We start from the raw sequence: 13,785 nt of genomic DNA on the forward strand, positions 1-13,785 counted from the left end.
GCTAGAGAGATTAAAATGCACACTGGTTATTGCACAAGCCATTTGGTAGCCAACAGCAGCTTCGGCTCCATGATATCTAGCGTTAGGTTCAGTTGTTAAACTTCACTAAACACATAAAAAATGACTACTGTAATATAAAGAATTATGCCAGATATGAATGGATAGCAAGTCCCTGCTCTCTTACCGTACATTAGAGCCTATTTCATCCCTCACTCTCGATGGGCTAGCAGCACCCAGCTTCCCCTGCTAGTAATCACCACCATTCCCAACATTCCTTGTACCAGACCCAAATCATTCCAGGGATTCCTCCTACCAGGCCCAAACGCACCACAGTTAATTTTGCCTCATTCTGTTAATCCTTCTACACTGATTCGACATTAGATTACCAAAATAGCCAGATCCAGCTGTCCGAACAACTGAGCAAACTAACACAAAGGTCTCTAATATTTTTCCTCAAGTCCGATTTTGAAACGTCAGGAAAGCTTACAGCACTGTTGGTCAGCCCAACAGGTCAGCTCCTAACACACGCTGCTTCATTAAAAAGTTCTTCAAACACCAACATTTTGGGGAAAAAAAAAGAATTTTAGATCATTTCAACTCTTTGTTCACAGCAGTTTGTCTTGTTTTGCATTAGCTAAGGCACTGCAGGTTCTTGGGGCATTACAAATTCCAGGTGGAGATAAAGTAAGGCCCTTATTCTGTAAGGCATATGAGCCCATAGTTAATTGCGGTACCTTATTTCTAGGCAGTCTCCTGCAGACAAATTCAAGAGCCTTCTCCTCACCTCTCACTACTCTTTTGTCCTGACCCTCAGCCTGACTTAGATGTCATATCTCCTTATGGATGACTACCTCAAAATCCACACGGCTGAAACAAAAGTGTTAGTCTCTGCTCCCTAATCATCTCTAATACCTCTTTTTGCAATCTGTGAAGGAACTGCTACCCTGCAGCCTGCCATTCTAGTCCACACCCTAAGCCTGATCCAACCTGAGCTCCTTCCTTGGTCTTACATCTGTCAGACCTTTCCAAGTAACAATTCTAAGGCACAACCTTACCTAACCATTCCCGTGGGTACCACTTATCCAGACCCTAAGGATCCTGTATCTTCTAAAACAAGGACAGAGCACAAATCAAGTTATTCTTGTTTCAGTAACTAAAAACATGGCTTGCACTTCCAACCAGAAGACTTTCAAAGACCACATCACTCCTCTCGGCATTTCTTTAGCTTCTCTGTCACATCAAACATAAGCTAATTGCCTTTGCTTTCAAAAGCTCCTGGACCCTTCCTCTATTTCCTACCTTATTATGTGGTTATTTCACACTTTCAGTGGATCCCTGGCACCCATTTCCATTGTGTATTTTTTCCATTAAGCATTTTTATGCTTTCTCCCAAGCCATCCTACAGCTATGGGAGAAACTCTGACCATTACCACCAAACCATGTCAACACCTTCCCTTAACAGCCTAAGGAAAAGTACTCAAAAGAGAAGCAGTGTTGCGCTAGGAGTACTCCTACAGCCTGCTTGCATCATTGATACAAAGTACCTCAAACTTGAGTGGTTTTTAACTTGGGCTCCTAGAGACACAGTTTAGGGACTTTCCTCCAGTGCTTGCTTAAGCTTAGTTTTACCACCGCTAATGTAGGACATGCTTATATTTTCAGGCTGACTCAGCTCTGTCACCAGAGCACAGTTGTTTAAACAGCAGATGTAAGTCTGTCACAGCTGTTATTTGTCAGGCATTCAAACAATAAGGCCTTCTGACATCTCAGCTGGTAACCTCTTTAGAAGAGACGGTTCCAAATATTTACTGTCTAGCAGACACTTGCTCTCATTACAACACAGGTAGCATAATCAAATTACTACTCAGAAACGGAAATTATCCAGAAAATAGTTTGAAAGATTCACTAGTCTTGAGTAGGGGCCCCTGCAAGTGAGCAAGCCAGGAATTCACCACACTCAAAATTTTAAAGCCATCAATCCTAGCAAAAAGCAACCTTTGCCAGACCTCTATTCTGCTGCGTGAATGCCTCACTAGGCTGCCAGTTTTTTCTGGACTCTATCTCTAAAAGTTTCCCTACACAGTTTCAGGAGCTGTGTAAGACTGTATCGTTGGGAGCAGGACAGCTGTGTTACAACATATCTCTCTGCCTTCCCAAGTAGGGCTGCAAAAAAAAGACTTTTAATAAAATTGGTACCTTGGGTTATTAAATAAAATAAAAATGTGGGTTTTGAGCAAAAGAAATTAACTGTTTTAGCTGAAATGTTGATAGGACAACACATCTCTCCTTGTGTTACCCAAGCGGCTTGTAGTTCCTCTCCACCTCTGTGAGAAGGCACCCCTCTGAGGGCAGCAAACTTGCATCTTCTTCCAGTTTCTCTTTGCAGCTCCACGCAGAAAAGGGAAGTTGGGCAGGAGGCACATCACTGCTTTGAGCAGAGGGCAAGCTCTCAAGAGGACTGAACCAATCTAATGGTTTGCCACCACCCAGCTCCCTACCTAATCCTGGTCACAAGGTCCTGCTGGCTCCCTTGCACCTGCTGTTTCTATTGTCCGAGCCCCAGAAGCCAATACATGTTGCTAAACAGGCAGAAAGCTATCTTGCCAAAGAAATTGAAGAGCTTTCAACTGGGTTAACTCACTGAATGAGCTCGCCAAGTACTGTGGGTGGCACAGGGGAAGCCACAGGGGCCTGCAGCCCAGGCTGCAGCACCTTTTGGGAGCACGGAACCCATACTGTTAGGCATCTCAAAGCTTTTCTTAGTCTGGGACTTCAGAGTTTTTTGTTTGTTCTCCTCTTTGAGACTAAAAAATTCTGTTCCTACTTTTTTAGCACAATTATTACTGACATCTGTTAAATCCTTCTCAGGCCAAATGTCAGTCCTTTGTGCTACTCAGGACAGTCTGAGGGGGAGATTTCACAAGCAGGCGTGATCCAGCAGCTCATGGCCACCACGAGGAAAAGCTTTTCATTTCCTCTCCTACCCTGCACACCTGTCCACATGCTACAGATGCGTGCTTTGCCCTGGCGCTAGGTCTCATCAGGGCTTTGTACAAGCAAGCCACTTTAACTCCCTTGAACATCAGGGAAATGAGGCAGCAAAAAACCAATCTGCTGTTTCTTGAAGGGTTAGTGAGGTAAATTGGCTCATGGAAAGGTAAGGTGAGCACCAGACACTGCGCAAAGTGCAGTACAGGATTGCATCACTGGGGGCAGGGCAGGGAGAAGGGCAGAGGAGGAAAGAAAAAAGGGAGGAAGATGTTGCCGCTGAAACAGAAAGTAACCAGATCGATAAACCTTCCTTCCATGGAGCCACAGCCTCCTTCATTGGTTTCAGCAGGGCTTTGAGTGTTGATTCGCAGGCACAACGGATTCAGTTCAGACATGCAAAGGGATTAGCACCTCCAGCTCTCTGTCGCACTCCTCTCCCGAGGTGGCTTCCCGCAGCAGGGATGGCCCCATGAGATAAGGAATAGCTCCTCACCCCCCTGAGTCCAGGCCTGCTCTGTCACAGCAACAACACCACTGATTTCAAGTCCCACTAACATGCTGGACTGTGAACACTGGAGCTGCTTTGACGTGTGATTCAGCAGCAGCCTGTGAAAGGACCGGATGGCTGGCCGAGGTGCTAACCCCCCGAGCTTGGATTTGACCTGCAGTGTGTGAGCCAACACCCAAGGGCTCCGAAATCCCAAGAGGACTCTAGCCCAAGGGCTTTTCAGGATCTCACACCTCCTAGGCTGCCGAAGTGAGCAACACAGAGTCATATGCTCTCTGCTCTAGCACACGGGAAAAGCTCATACCCAGCCAAAGAGTCAGGGGTCAATAACAAAATGACCTGAAGGCTACGAATTTGGCTCTTTCTAGAAGAAAGAGCAAATAGTTTTCCATCTGCTACAAAACAGATCCAATTTACACTGTGAAGGAAACTTGATTAAATATTCTGAGGAATTTTAAGTGACAAAATAAGTGCAACTGCTGTAAGATTTTATAATATTAGAATAGTTGCCTGGGGAATTTGTCTGTAATTGACTTGCCAAGGCTCATTCAAGTTGGATTACGTTGAAGCCCGTTTCCAAAGTTTGTCTTCTAAGAGAGGAGATTGTGATAACGTGTTTTAATTGGAAACACGTGAGAAAGAAGATCATCCCATAAAACGTACCCACTGTATCCTCTGCAAACAAATTAGCTGTTTTATAGTTTTCTTGGGGGAGGGGCATAGCAAGATCTGGTCATTTTCTAGATTCGAAGGGCTGAAAGGAATAACCATGACAAATTGTTTCATGAATCAGCACAGCACCACCTTATTGTAGTAAGAACAGAATAAGTGGGATACAAAAAAAGCCTATGACTAAATTGCATTAAAAATCACATTATACTACATAAAAATGAAAATAAGACAGGACTAGCTGTTTTAGAGGAAAACAGCAGAACACACCGCCTTTTAGCGGGTAAGTGCTAGAATTTTCCCACCTTTAAACAGTCCCACTTAAACAACAACATTAAATCTATCAATTAGGAAGCACTTTTCCTAAGGAGTGGAAGGCATGAAACAGCATAAACGGTATTATCTTTTTTGTCTTAGTTCCTGCAGCTGGATAAATATGATTATGAATGTTATGTCCCTTCTTGAAACTCACGTTTATCTTCACTGTGAAACAAAGAATCATGGCAGTCAAACTCTTGCCCTGCCTAAATTCACTGGTGCCTGAATTTCAGTACCTGAAATCTAGTATTGTTAAACATTTGCTAAATACTTTGTTAACCAAAACTGATTCCTAATGCTTATTTGGTTAAAAATGAAGTAAAACTGAATCTCGGGTAATTTAAAGTTCATTCTCGATGTGGTTTTCAAATCTGTCAAAACATGCACAAGGAGGTCTAGTGGAAGCCAGGAACTATGGGAAATTCAACTTGAAAGTTAAATCTGAACCACAAGGTCAAAGAAACAAAGTCAAAACCAGTTCTTGAGCTTTAACACACCCACACATCGGCTTACAGAAACTTCTGAATATGCCTGCTCAGAAGACCCAAGCTCTGAAGACTCTAAAGAGCTGGATCTTGGTATAATGTAACGTTATTTCCCTCCTAACAAACTAACGTCTAAACTTAAAGCGATGCTATGTAAACATGTAGATGCATATAACCTCCCTTTCAGTCCCAGAATCCCCCAAACACGCCTATTCCAGAGGGATAAATGGGTTCATTCATAATCTATTTTTAAACAGCAGACATGTTTTAAAAGAATTTCTTTCAATTCTTCAACGTCTTGATTAAACATAACACATACCTAAAGCTGTTCTACTCCACACCAGCGGAGAGTAGCTAATTACTTCTTTTCCTCCCCCTCTGCAGCATTACATCAAGCAGCACGAAAACCATCATTACAGAATAAAACGAGACCATTACTGCTAACTTCCCTGCCTGTTTCACACCGCTTTTGTTGTCTGGACGTGGCGGGGGCAAGGGGGTTGCGCCTCCCACGGATGCTGCAGTTCAGGTGAATTTGAGAATTTGGGGGGGGGGGGAGTAGGGGGTGGATAGCCGAGTTGGGGAAACTTGTCGGCGCAGGGGAGGCTTCCCTGCCGCAAAGGCCACGCACTGGCTGGCTCGGCCGCGCCTCCCACCTGCATCCTGGGGAGAGGGGGGAGGAAAAAAGGGGGGGGGGCAGAAAAGAAGGGCGGGGGGGAGAGAGGCTACGGAGAGCAGCAACAGCAGGGACCTGGGTACCAGGGCGAGCCCATCGCAGGACCGCAGTCAGATTTCTTGGCACCGGCGCTGCCTGGGTGCGGCCCGCCCGCCCCGCACGGCCACACACAAAAGCGCCGCGGCGCGACCCGCCGCCGCCGCCCCGCCCCGCCCCGGCCCCCTCGCCCGCCGCCCCTCGCCCCTCACCCCGCCGCCCCTCACCCCCCCCCGGGGCGCCCCCGCTGCTGCCGCCGCCGCCGGCGGGAGTTTTATGACTGCGGCGCTGGCCGTGGCGCAGTCCCGGCCGCCGCCCCCCGACCCTGCGGTGGGTGCGGTGCCGCCGCCGGGTGCCGGTGCCGCCGCCGGCCGCGGCAGGTGCCCGCCGGCACCGGCTCGGCAGCAAAGTTTCCGCGGGCGCGGAGCCGCCGCCGCCGCCCCTCGCCTGCCGCCCGGGCCGCGCTGCCCCTGCCCTTACCTTGGCGGGCTCCGCCGGCTGCTGCGGCTCCGCGGCCGGTGCCGGTGCTGGTGCCGGTGGCGGCTCGGCGGTGCCGCTGCCGAGGGGCTCGGCGGCGGCGGCGGCGGCCGGGCCGGACGGCTCGGCGGAGCTGCCGGCGCCCATGGCGCTGCCCCGCGGCCGTGCGGAGCCGCCGGGCGGGGGCTCGCAACGGGGCGGCGGCGGCGGGAGGGCAGGCGGGGAGTGCGGGAGCCCGGCTTTCTGCAAACTCCTCTAGGGCGAGGGGAGGGAGGGGAGAAAAAAAAAAAAGCGAGCGCGAGAGAGAGGAAAAAATCACCTCCTCCCCTTGCCCCCCCCGCCCCTCTCTCCCTCTTGCTCCATCACATGAGCAGAGCCCCAGACACGCCTTGCAGCATCAAACCCGGCTGATAAGGAGCGGGGAAGGGGGGCAGCGCCCTGCCCGCCGCCGCCGGCCCCGCCGCGCCCGGGCCCGTCCCCGTCCCCGTCCCCTCGGGGCGCCGCCGCGGGGGGGCGGCCCCAACCCCGGCCCCAGCCCCCGGCCCGGCCGGCCGGGCCCTCCCCGGCCTCCCCTCGGCGGGCCGCCGCCTTGACTAAGCGTTTCTTCCTTTCGCCGGGACCGGGGGCTCCTGCCGCGCCGGGGGCTGCGCGCCGGCTCCTGGCTGCGCACCCCGGGGCGCGGCTCCGGGCCCGGGCACCTTCGGGGTGATGAGGTTGCCAAACCTGGGCCTTTGTGCAAGAAGCCGGAGGCAAATCCCAATTTCGGCCAATACACAAAAGCAGGTTCCTATGTCTTAGGCGACTTCAGAGGGCAGAGAAATGCCCCCACCCCCTTTTTTTTCTTTTCTTTTGTCATGCAGGACAGGTTCTCCTGTGGTAATTCATGCTAGATTAAATGGTAGAAGCAAAACAAGGAACATGGCATTTTCTCTCCTGACCCTGAACACACACAGCTTCCTTTCCCATGCCACAGGAGCAGGACCAATATTTCAAATACATGAGCATGCTCTTATCCAGTACTTTCCAAAAGTATCAACAGGGAAATGCACACACATTAACATAAACTAACCACAATGTGTCAAATGGATTGCTGGGTGCAGTCAATGTTATTTTTGATATCTTCACTGCAACTATAAAATCCTTTTTTTTTTTTTCTTCTAAATGTGTAAAGCTATCCATCCTCTAAGGAACTCATAGTTTAAATTAGATGTGATCTAAAGAGTTCGTAGTTCAAATCAGATACCATGTACCAAACAGCCATATACAATTTGCTTTAGAAAAATTAAAACAATCTTCACTCATCAAAACACTGTTTCATTTGGAAAAGTATTTTTTAAAAATCTGTACTACAAATAGCCTGATCTCTGCACATAGGTCAGTCTTTTCTCTAAAACAGTCAGGACATATCAAGTCTCTAACTGGAAAAGCCACTGCAGCAACTGCCTTCAGTTAATATGAGAATCTGTCAGAGCCTTTAACATTCAATAGAACAAACTGCCTTTGTGGATCATTTACATGGAATCAACATCTCTCCCTTTCAACTTAGTATCTCATTTTCAGATTAACCTTCATTTTCTATACGCATGACACGGCAGGAACTCATTGTGCTAAGGCATCAATTTATTTGCCTAACAGTTTTCTTAATCTTCACTGTTTTTTCACTCATCTCCAGGAAATTAGTATCGGAAATTAGTATAATATTGGTATTATATATTAGTATTCTACACAACAACAGTAAAAGTAAGAAAGGAATAAAACCGTTGTGTGGTGAGCTGGTTCACAGAGGTGAAAATGAGAACTACAAAAAGTGGCAGTTATCCCTAAGCTCGGTCCGGCCGAAGCTACCCGTGAGCTGCCCTCGGAGGGGCAGGGTGCTCAAGCCCTTGGTGCCCGGCCGCTCCGGCATACAGTTCAGCTCACACCCAGCCTTTGGGGCTGGGCGCACAGAGCCCTTCCTTTTACTTCTGGTGCTAATGGAGTGTGTCTGGACAGTAGATACAGAGGTACTGTAGACTGGGCCTGTGAGACCATTTCAGCAGTCAAATACTAGTAACTATATGTAAGTGATGGCAAATCAGGCCCATAGTAACTGAGAAAGTGCCTAGGATGTCTCTGTGAAGCGGGACTGCTCTACAGCACACGTTTTTCTTTCTCACTGTTACCAGCAGAAGCTCGTTCGCCAGCCCTCTGTGTCAGCATCTCTCCCTTTCCAATGGCACAGTGCACACGTGCGCAGCAGTCACCTGGAGCCAGCCATGCTTCACAGCCACCGCGTGCACATATAAACTGTTCGTGAAGAGACAGGTTAATGGGTGAAGACAAGCCTTCCTCAAAATGAGGTGCCTGGCAGGGAAAGAGGGGAAAGAGTCACTAGACCGTTCAGTTTAAGCTTTCACAGAGTGCTAACAGAGTCTCTGTAGAAGAACTTCCCCCTAACTAGCCTATCCTGCTGCATCCCTTATCAGCCAGCACCCATGAAAAAGGGATCTAGCAGCCCTTTCCAGCAGCCATGGTTTTGGCGAGGGAGGGCACACAACAGCGGCCAGGAGTGGTGCTCGTTGCAGGAGAGAGGAGTTCAGGGCTTTGCAACAGAGTGGCTCAAGAAAGGAAATGCAATATCATTCGAGATCTGCGCGATATCATTTCTCTTTTCACTGCCCATTGACCACAAAATGCTTTCCATGCAAGCAGGTAGAACACGGTCTAATTGCTCTTCAGCCCTTTTGCTCCTGCCCCACTGCAGGAGAGCCGCTGGGCCTGCCCTGCAGCTCACTGTGCAACCTAGTGCTGGGCTTTCTGCTACATGGACCAGTGGTCTGACAGTGTGGTTGCACAAAACTGCAGCTGAATGTGAGCCCCCTCCAAAACCCATACACGGATCGTTTTTTGAATGCAGATGTCTTCCTTTTCACTGAAACTCTCCGGCTACATCTATATTGCTAAATAAAATGTGCTGGGGACTGTTTTCTGGCTTCAAGGTTGAGCAGTGCAGCACGGCTTGTGTACGCAAGCCTAAATTGTCTCCTCCTCCAAAAAGCAAGTGTGCAAACAAGCAACGCAGACAGCCATGGGTCAGCGGCCTAGCCCTGTTTCATCACTAGTATGGGCACAGTTTCTGTGCCTTACCTCACTGCATATATTGGTGTTCTTTCCTTTTTTTCTGCTCTTTTGTTTGTTTGTTTGTTTGTTTGTTTATGTTTTGGGTTTTTTTGCTTTCCTGGAGTACATATGGCACGGAAGTATTAAGTAATATAACACCACTCCTGCCCAGAGGCTAGTTAGGTCTCTTTTAGCCTCTCACAATGCTTTGTACCCTCTCTATATAGAGAGAATCATGACACACGGCAGCTCTGATCCTGGTGTGCGTCATCCTGTGTTTCTCTGCCTTCTGCACATGCGCTGGGCAGAACTATTATAGTCCAGACCCTCGCGCCAAACCGTGCAACTGTCATTTGCTATGTGGAGGATTTTCTCACGTGCGAAGTCTGTTTCTCTTGAGAGCCTTTTCAGTAAGGTGGAATCACTTATGCTTCAAATGGTCCTCTTCCTAAAATCATCGAAAGTTGGCACTGATGTAAGAATATTCAAACTTACTGACAGAAGTATGCATGCTTAAGTTTCAGGAAGAAACCGAGGAAGTCAAAAGGATAATAATTAAAGTGCTACTGGCATGTTAAGTAGACCTATTTCCAAGAAAAGTCTCTGAGAAAATGCCTACTAATATGTCCAAGCAGAGACCTTTAGAATGGCTGAAAAATCATTTAGCCTCCTAGTTAGCATATAAATGCTTTAAACTTCTTGGTAACCCGGATGAGGTTCATAATGAGATTTGAAACTCAGACTCCATGGACAAGGCTCAGTTTACTCACTTAAAATTTTTTTTAAATTTAAACATTTTTGCAAATGCTAATACATTTGTAAAGATGCCATGAACCACATTAGGTCACCTCGACCAGTGCTGATGACCTTTTTTTCCCAATGTCTTTTGTGCTGTTTGCTGTTTTACCTTGCCTGCTCCTTATGGCCTTGACCCCAACAGTCCCTGCAAGTGCTGCTGCCTGTGAGCCGGTGAGCCCGCACGGGCCCTTTATCGCCGCTGCCTGTCCCAGCTGCGCCTGAGGAGCCCTGGCGGCAGGGGGAGTGCTGGTGGGCTGCTCCGCTGTGCCCGCTGCGGGGGCAGTGCTGCCTGCCCAGGCTGGCCTCCATGCCACAGGCTCCGCAGGTCGGATGGAGACCATCTGTTCACGGATCTGTGCACGACGATAGTGACTGAAAGTACTGGCAGCTGCCCGGAGCCCTGTTTACACTAACACTCCTACTGCTTTTATCAGCGACGGAGCTGCTCTGGGATATTTTTGGCATAGAAGCTAAGTGGAAACATATCGTGTAAGTGTTCTTGAAAGGGGAAGCTCTCCAGAAGGTACCTTAGATCTGGATAGAGAGTGCAGTGCTCTGGCTTCACCATAGCTGTATTTACCAGCTATGATCAGCTTTGTGTCCCCTGCCCCCGCCCCCTTCCCCCCCCCCCCCAACTTGTGGCCAGTTGTGGTAGGAAATCTCGGGATGCTGTTGCAAATAAATTCGTATGCCTAAGAAGCCAGTAAGTATCTGCCACCAAACAGAAAATATCAATGATAAGTGTAAATGGAAGAAAACGACAATAACTATGTTAAAGTAGGTTGCTTGCAAGCAGCATTGATGAGGCCATAGGTAGAAACAATGAGAAAGGAATACAATTTGCAAAATTAGCTGAGAGGAAACCCTTTCATTAGTTCCTAGGCGCTAACATACCCCAGAAGGTCACACAGATAAACAAAATGAGCAGAACCTCTAAATCAAATATGCTCACACCACAGATGTGATCCATATCAGAAAAGAGCTATTAATGAATAAAGGCTCATGTACGTCTCTGTGCAATTTAAAAAATAGCATTAATAGCAGAAGTTGGTTTTCAGTTTTGAGTTTGAAGATTATTTAAGTAAAGGCCTACTTCTGACTAAACAATATGTCATCCAGAGCCTATTTGCACTTTATGGCAGGTCCCAGGTACTGTTGTTTGACATCCTGGAGCCATAGTGGGAAAGGTAGACCCAACGCGTAGCTTAGTTTTTCTCCTCGCCATTTCCTCACTTACCCTGCTCTTTGCAGGAGTGTTTGACAAATATGCTAAGCTTACAGTCTAACTGCCATCACTTGCCAGAAGGCAACTCTTCATGGGGCGGTGGAACAGGGCAAAGGACTGCAAATGCCTATCCCTTTGGGAGTTAGACCAAAGAGATGCACATTGCCTGGTGAATGCCCAAATGACACAGTCTCAGCCATTTAAGAGCTCTAATTGCTGGACACCATCCTGATCTGTCTGTATCAAAATATAGGGGTTTCCAGGAGACAATGTTTTGGTGGCCAAGCTTAAAAGAGACACTGGCTGGAAGAGTTTTTCTTCCATAGAAGAAAAATCTTTGTCTTTATAAAGAAAAAGATAAAGTACGCTATATGATTGTTTTTTCAGAGAAGAAAGAATCCTCAAAGAAATCTGTTTTGTAGTTTCACTATAGTGCTGAATCATATGCTTTCCTGCTAAAGAAAGGAAGGCTAGACCCATTCTGTAGTTTAGATTCATACTATTTGTTTAGTAGTCACGCAGCGTAGTGGGGGAATAAATAATGCAGTGCATGGATGCAAGGACCATAGAGTGCCACTGTGGACACCAGCTTACAGGCAAGCTTAGTGACGGTGGCAAAGATATAAAGAAGGCAGAGGAATGTGTCCTCTACTGCAGTGTTTTATCTACTGCATAGATAAATGCATCTGACCCAAAAAACCTTTTAGTCAGTGCTCTGAGGAAATTCCTCATCAGGGAAGAAATGTCCAGAGAAGAGATAAAGGGCCCCAGAGGCTCTACGTAGTGCCATTACCCCATTGTCTCAACAGCAGGTGAGTGACACGGCTTTTGTCTGCAGGAGGACAATGAGAGCAGATTTTGTCTGCAATTTTGTCTGCAGATTGGGCAATGAGAGCATTGACCATTTAGGAATCCTTTGGCACTACTGATGTTATCATGGCAGCTGAGAAGAATGGCATGGCACAGGGGCAGCAGGTGCTGAAAGCTCACTCTAAAAATCAAATCTGAGTTTAGAAGAGAATCAGAGAATAATGTAGGTAGGAAGGGACCTCCAGAGCTCATCTGGTCCAAACTCTTGCTCAAAACAGGGCTAACTTCAAACCTAGCTCATGTTGCTCTGGACTTTGTTCAAGTGAAATTGTTCCTCCTCATCTATTAGCAGGGCCTATTCTGTAAAGGCACATCAGTAGGTGAAGAAAACACCTTCCTTCTCTTGCCAGAAGCTATAAGCTTTGAGCCTCTGTTGCCCATCCTCCGCAAGCGTGAGTGTAGCCCCGAGATGCCCTTCCCTCTGTGCAGTGAACCCTCGGGTCCCTGCAAAGAGCCTTTGTATCCCCCAAGCAGGCCGTGCCACCCGGAGGGGACACCACCACCACGACCACCCCGGAAGACACCCAGCTCTACCTGCAACCTGAACAGCCAAGTGCTCTCTCGGGAGCCCTATACCATAAAGCAGGACATAAACCTGCCCTGCAGCAATTCCCCTGGTGAGATCACCTGCCCCTCAGGCAATTTTGTAGCGTTTTGTGGCTCCTGGCTCAGCCCAGAGACACTTGCTGTGTGGATGCTGTATAGGCCACATAATTCTTCCTCCTGTGATGCACTCCCAGAACAGGATGGAACAATTTTTCAGAAATTGCTATAGGTGGGAAACAGCAAAATGTTTTCTGGAATGCAATAAAGGCAAACAGAGTGAGAAAAAAGATTTTTAAGGAAGCACACAGACCACCAGGATTGTGTCTTAGTACCACCACATTCTTCCTCCGGCCTGAAAAAATGCTGTGCTGCTTTGCTAATATCCCCCCAGAATGCTGCTGTAAGGATAATTCTCCTAGACCATTACCTTGACCTTTCTCTTTGCAGCACTCCTCCGGCTCTCCATCAAGCATGATTTATTTGTCTTTGTCTTCAAGAACCCTCTGCGTCTAACCCCACCATATTTATAATCTGTCTTTCAGTATTGATGATGGTCATGGCTACCTGCTTTTGAGCTCTTCAAACAAGTGCCTCTATGCTTTGTCTTATGCTGCTCCTTATGCTAGGAGGAAATGTCCTCCAAATCCTTCATTAAATCATGCCTTTAACACACTGTCTACAGAAAGCAGAACAGCAGTTAGGTAGTTACATGGCTGATCTATGATTACTGCCCAGCACACTCAGTAATATTACTTCATTATTTCCCTGTATTCCTCCGTTGGTCTGTACATATCTATTGTAGACTTGCAGACTTCATTCTCTGGACGAGAGTTGTACCTCGGTTTTGAATCTCCTGCCCCTGTGCAGCGGGATGTCCAGTGCTTGTGCTGCTGCATTAAGGCTTTCTCCTTGCCCCAGGCTGCCCATGCGGGCCCCAGCGCTTTACTTCACGCTCACAGGGGTCCTGCTGGCAGGTACATTTCCCGGGCAGCAGCTTGGTTCCCTGAGCACCCGCTCATCCTATAAACCCACTTTCCTAGGCGTGCAGAGTCGTTAGATGATCTGTGAGCAGATGACACCTTCCTCC

General features: G+C 47.9%; 1 protein-coding gene across 1 annotated transcript in view; it reads right to left on the reverse strand.

Moving 5' to 3' along the window:
• Positions 1 to 6,318, reverse strand: part of AKAP12 (A-kinase anchoring protein 12) — a 32,341-nt gene extending 26,023 nt beyond the window's left edge. The window contains exon 1 of the mRNA XM_068938735.1: positions 6,164 to 6,318. Coding sequence (XP_068794836.1) covers positions 6,164 to 6,307 — 144 coding nt within the window. The 5' untranslated portion in view covers positions 6,308 to 6,318. The remainder of the gene's footprint in view (positions 1 to 6,163) is intronic.
• Between the last annotated feature and the right edge of the window lie 7,467 nt (positions 6,319 to 13,785).

The sequence above is a fragment of the Struthio camelus genome, chromosome 3 (genome assembly GCF_040807025.1).
Source record: "Struthio camelus isolate bStrCam1 chromosome 3, bStrCam1.hap1, whole genome shotgun sequence".
NCBI lineage: Eukaryota > Metazoa > Chordata > Aves > Struthioniformes > Struthionidae > Struthio > Struthio camelus.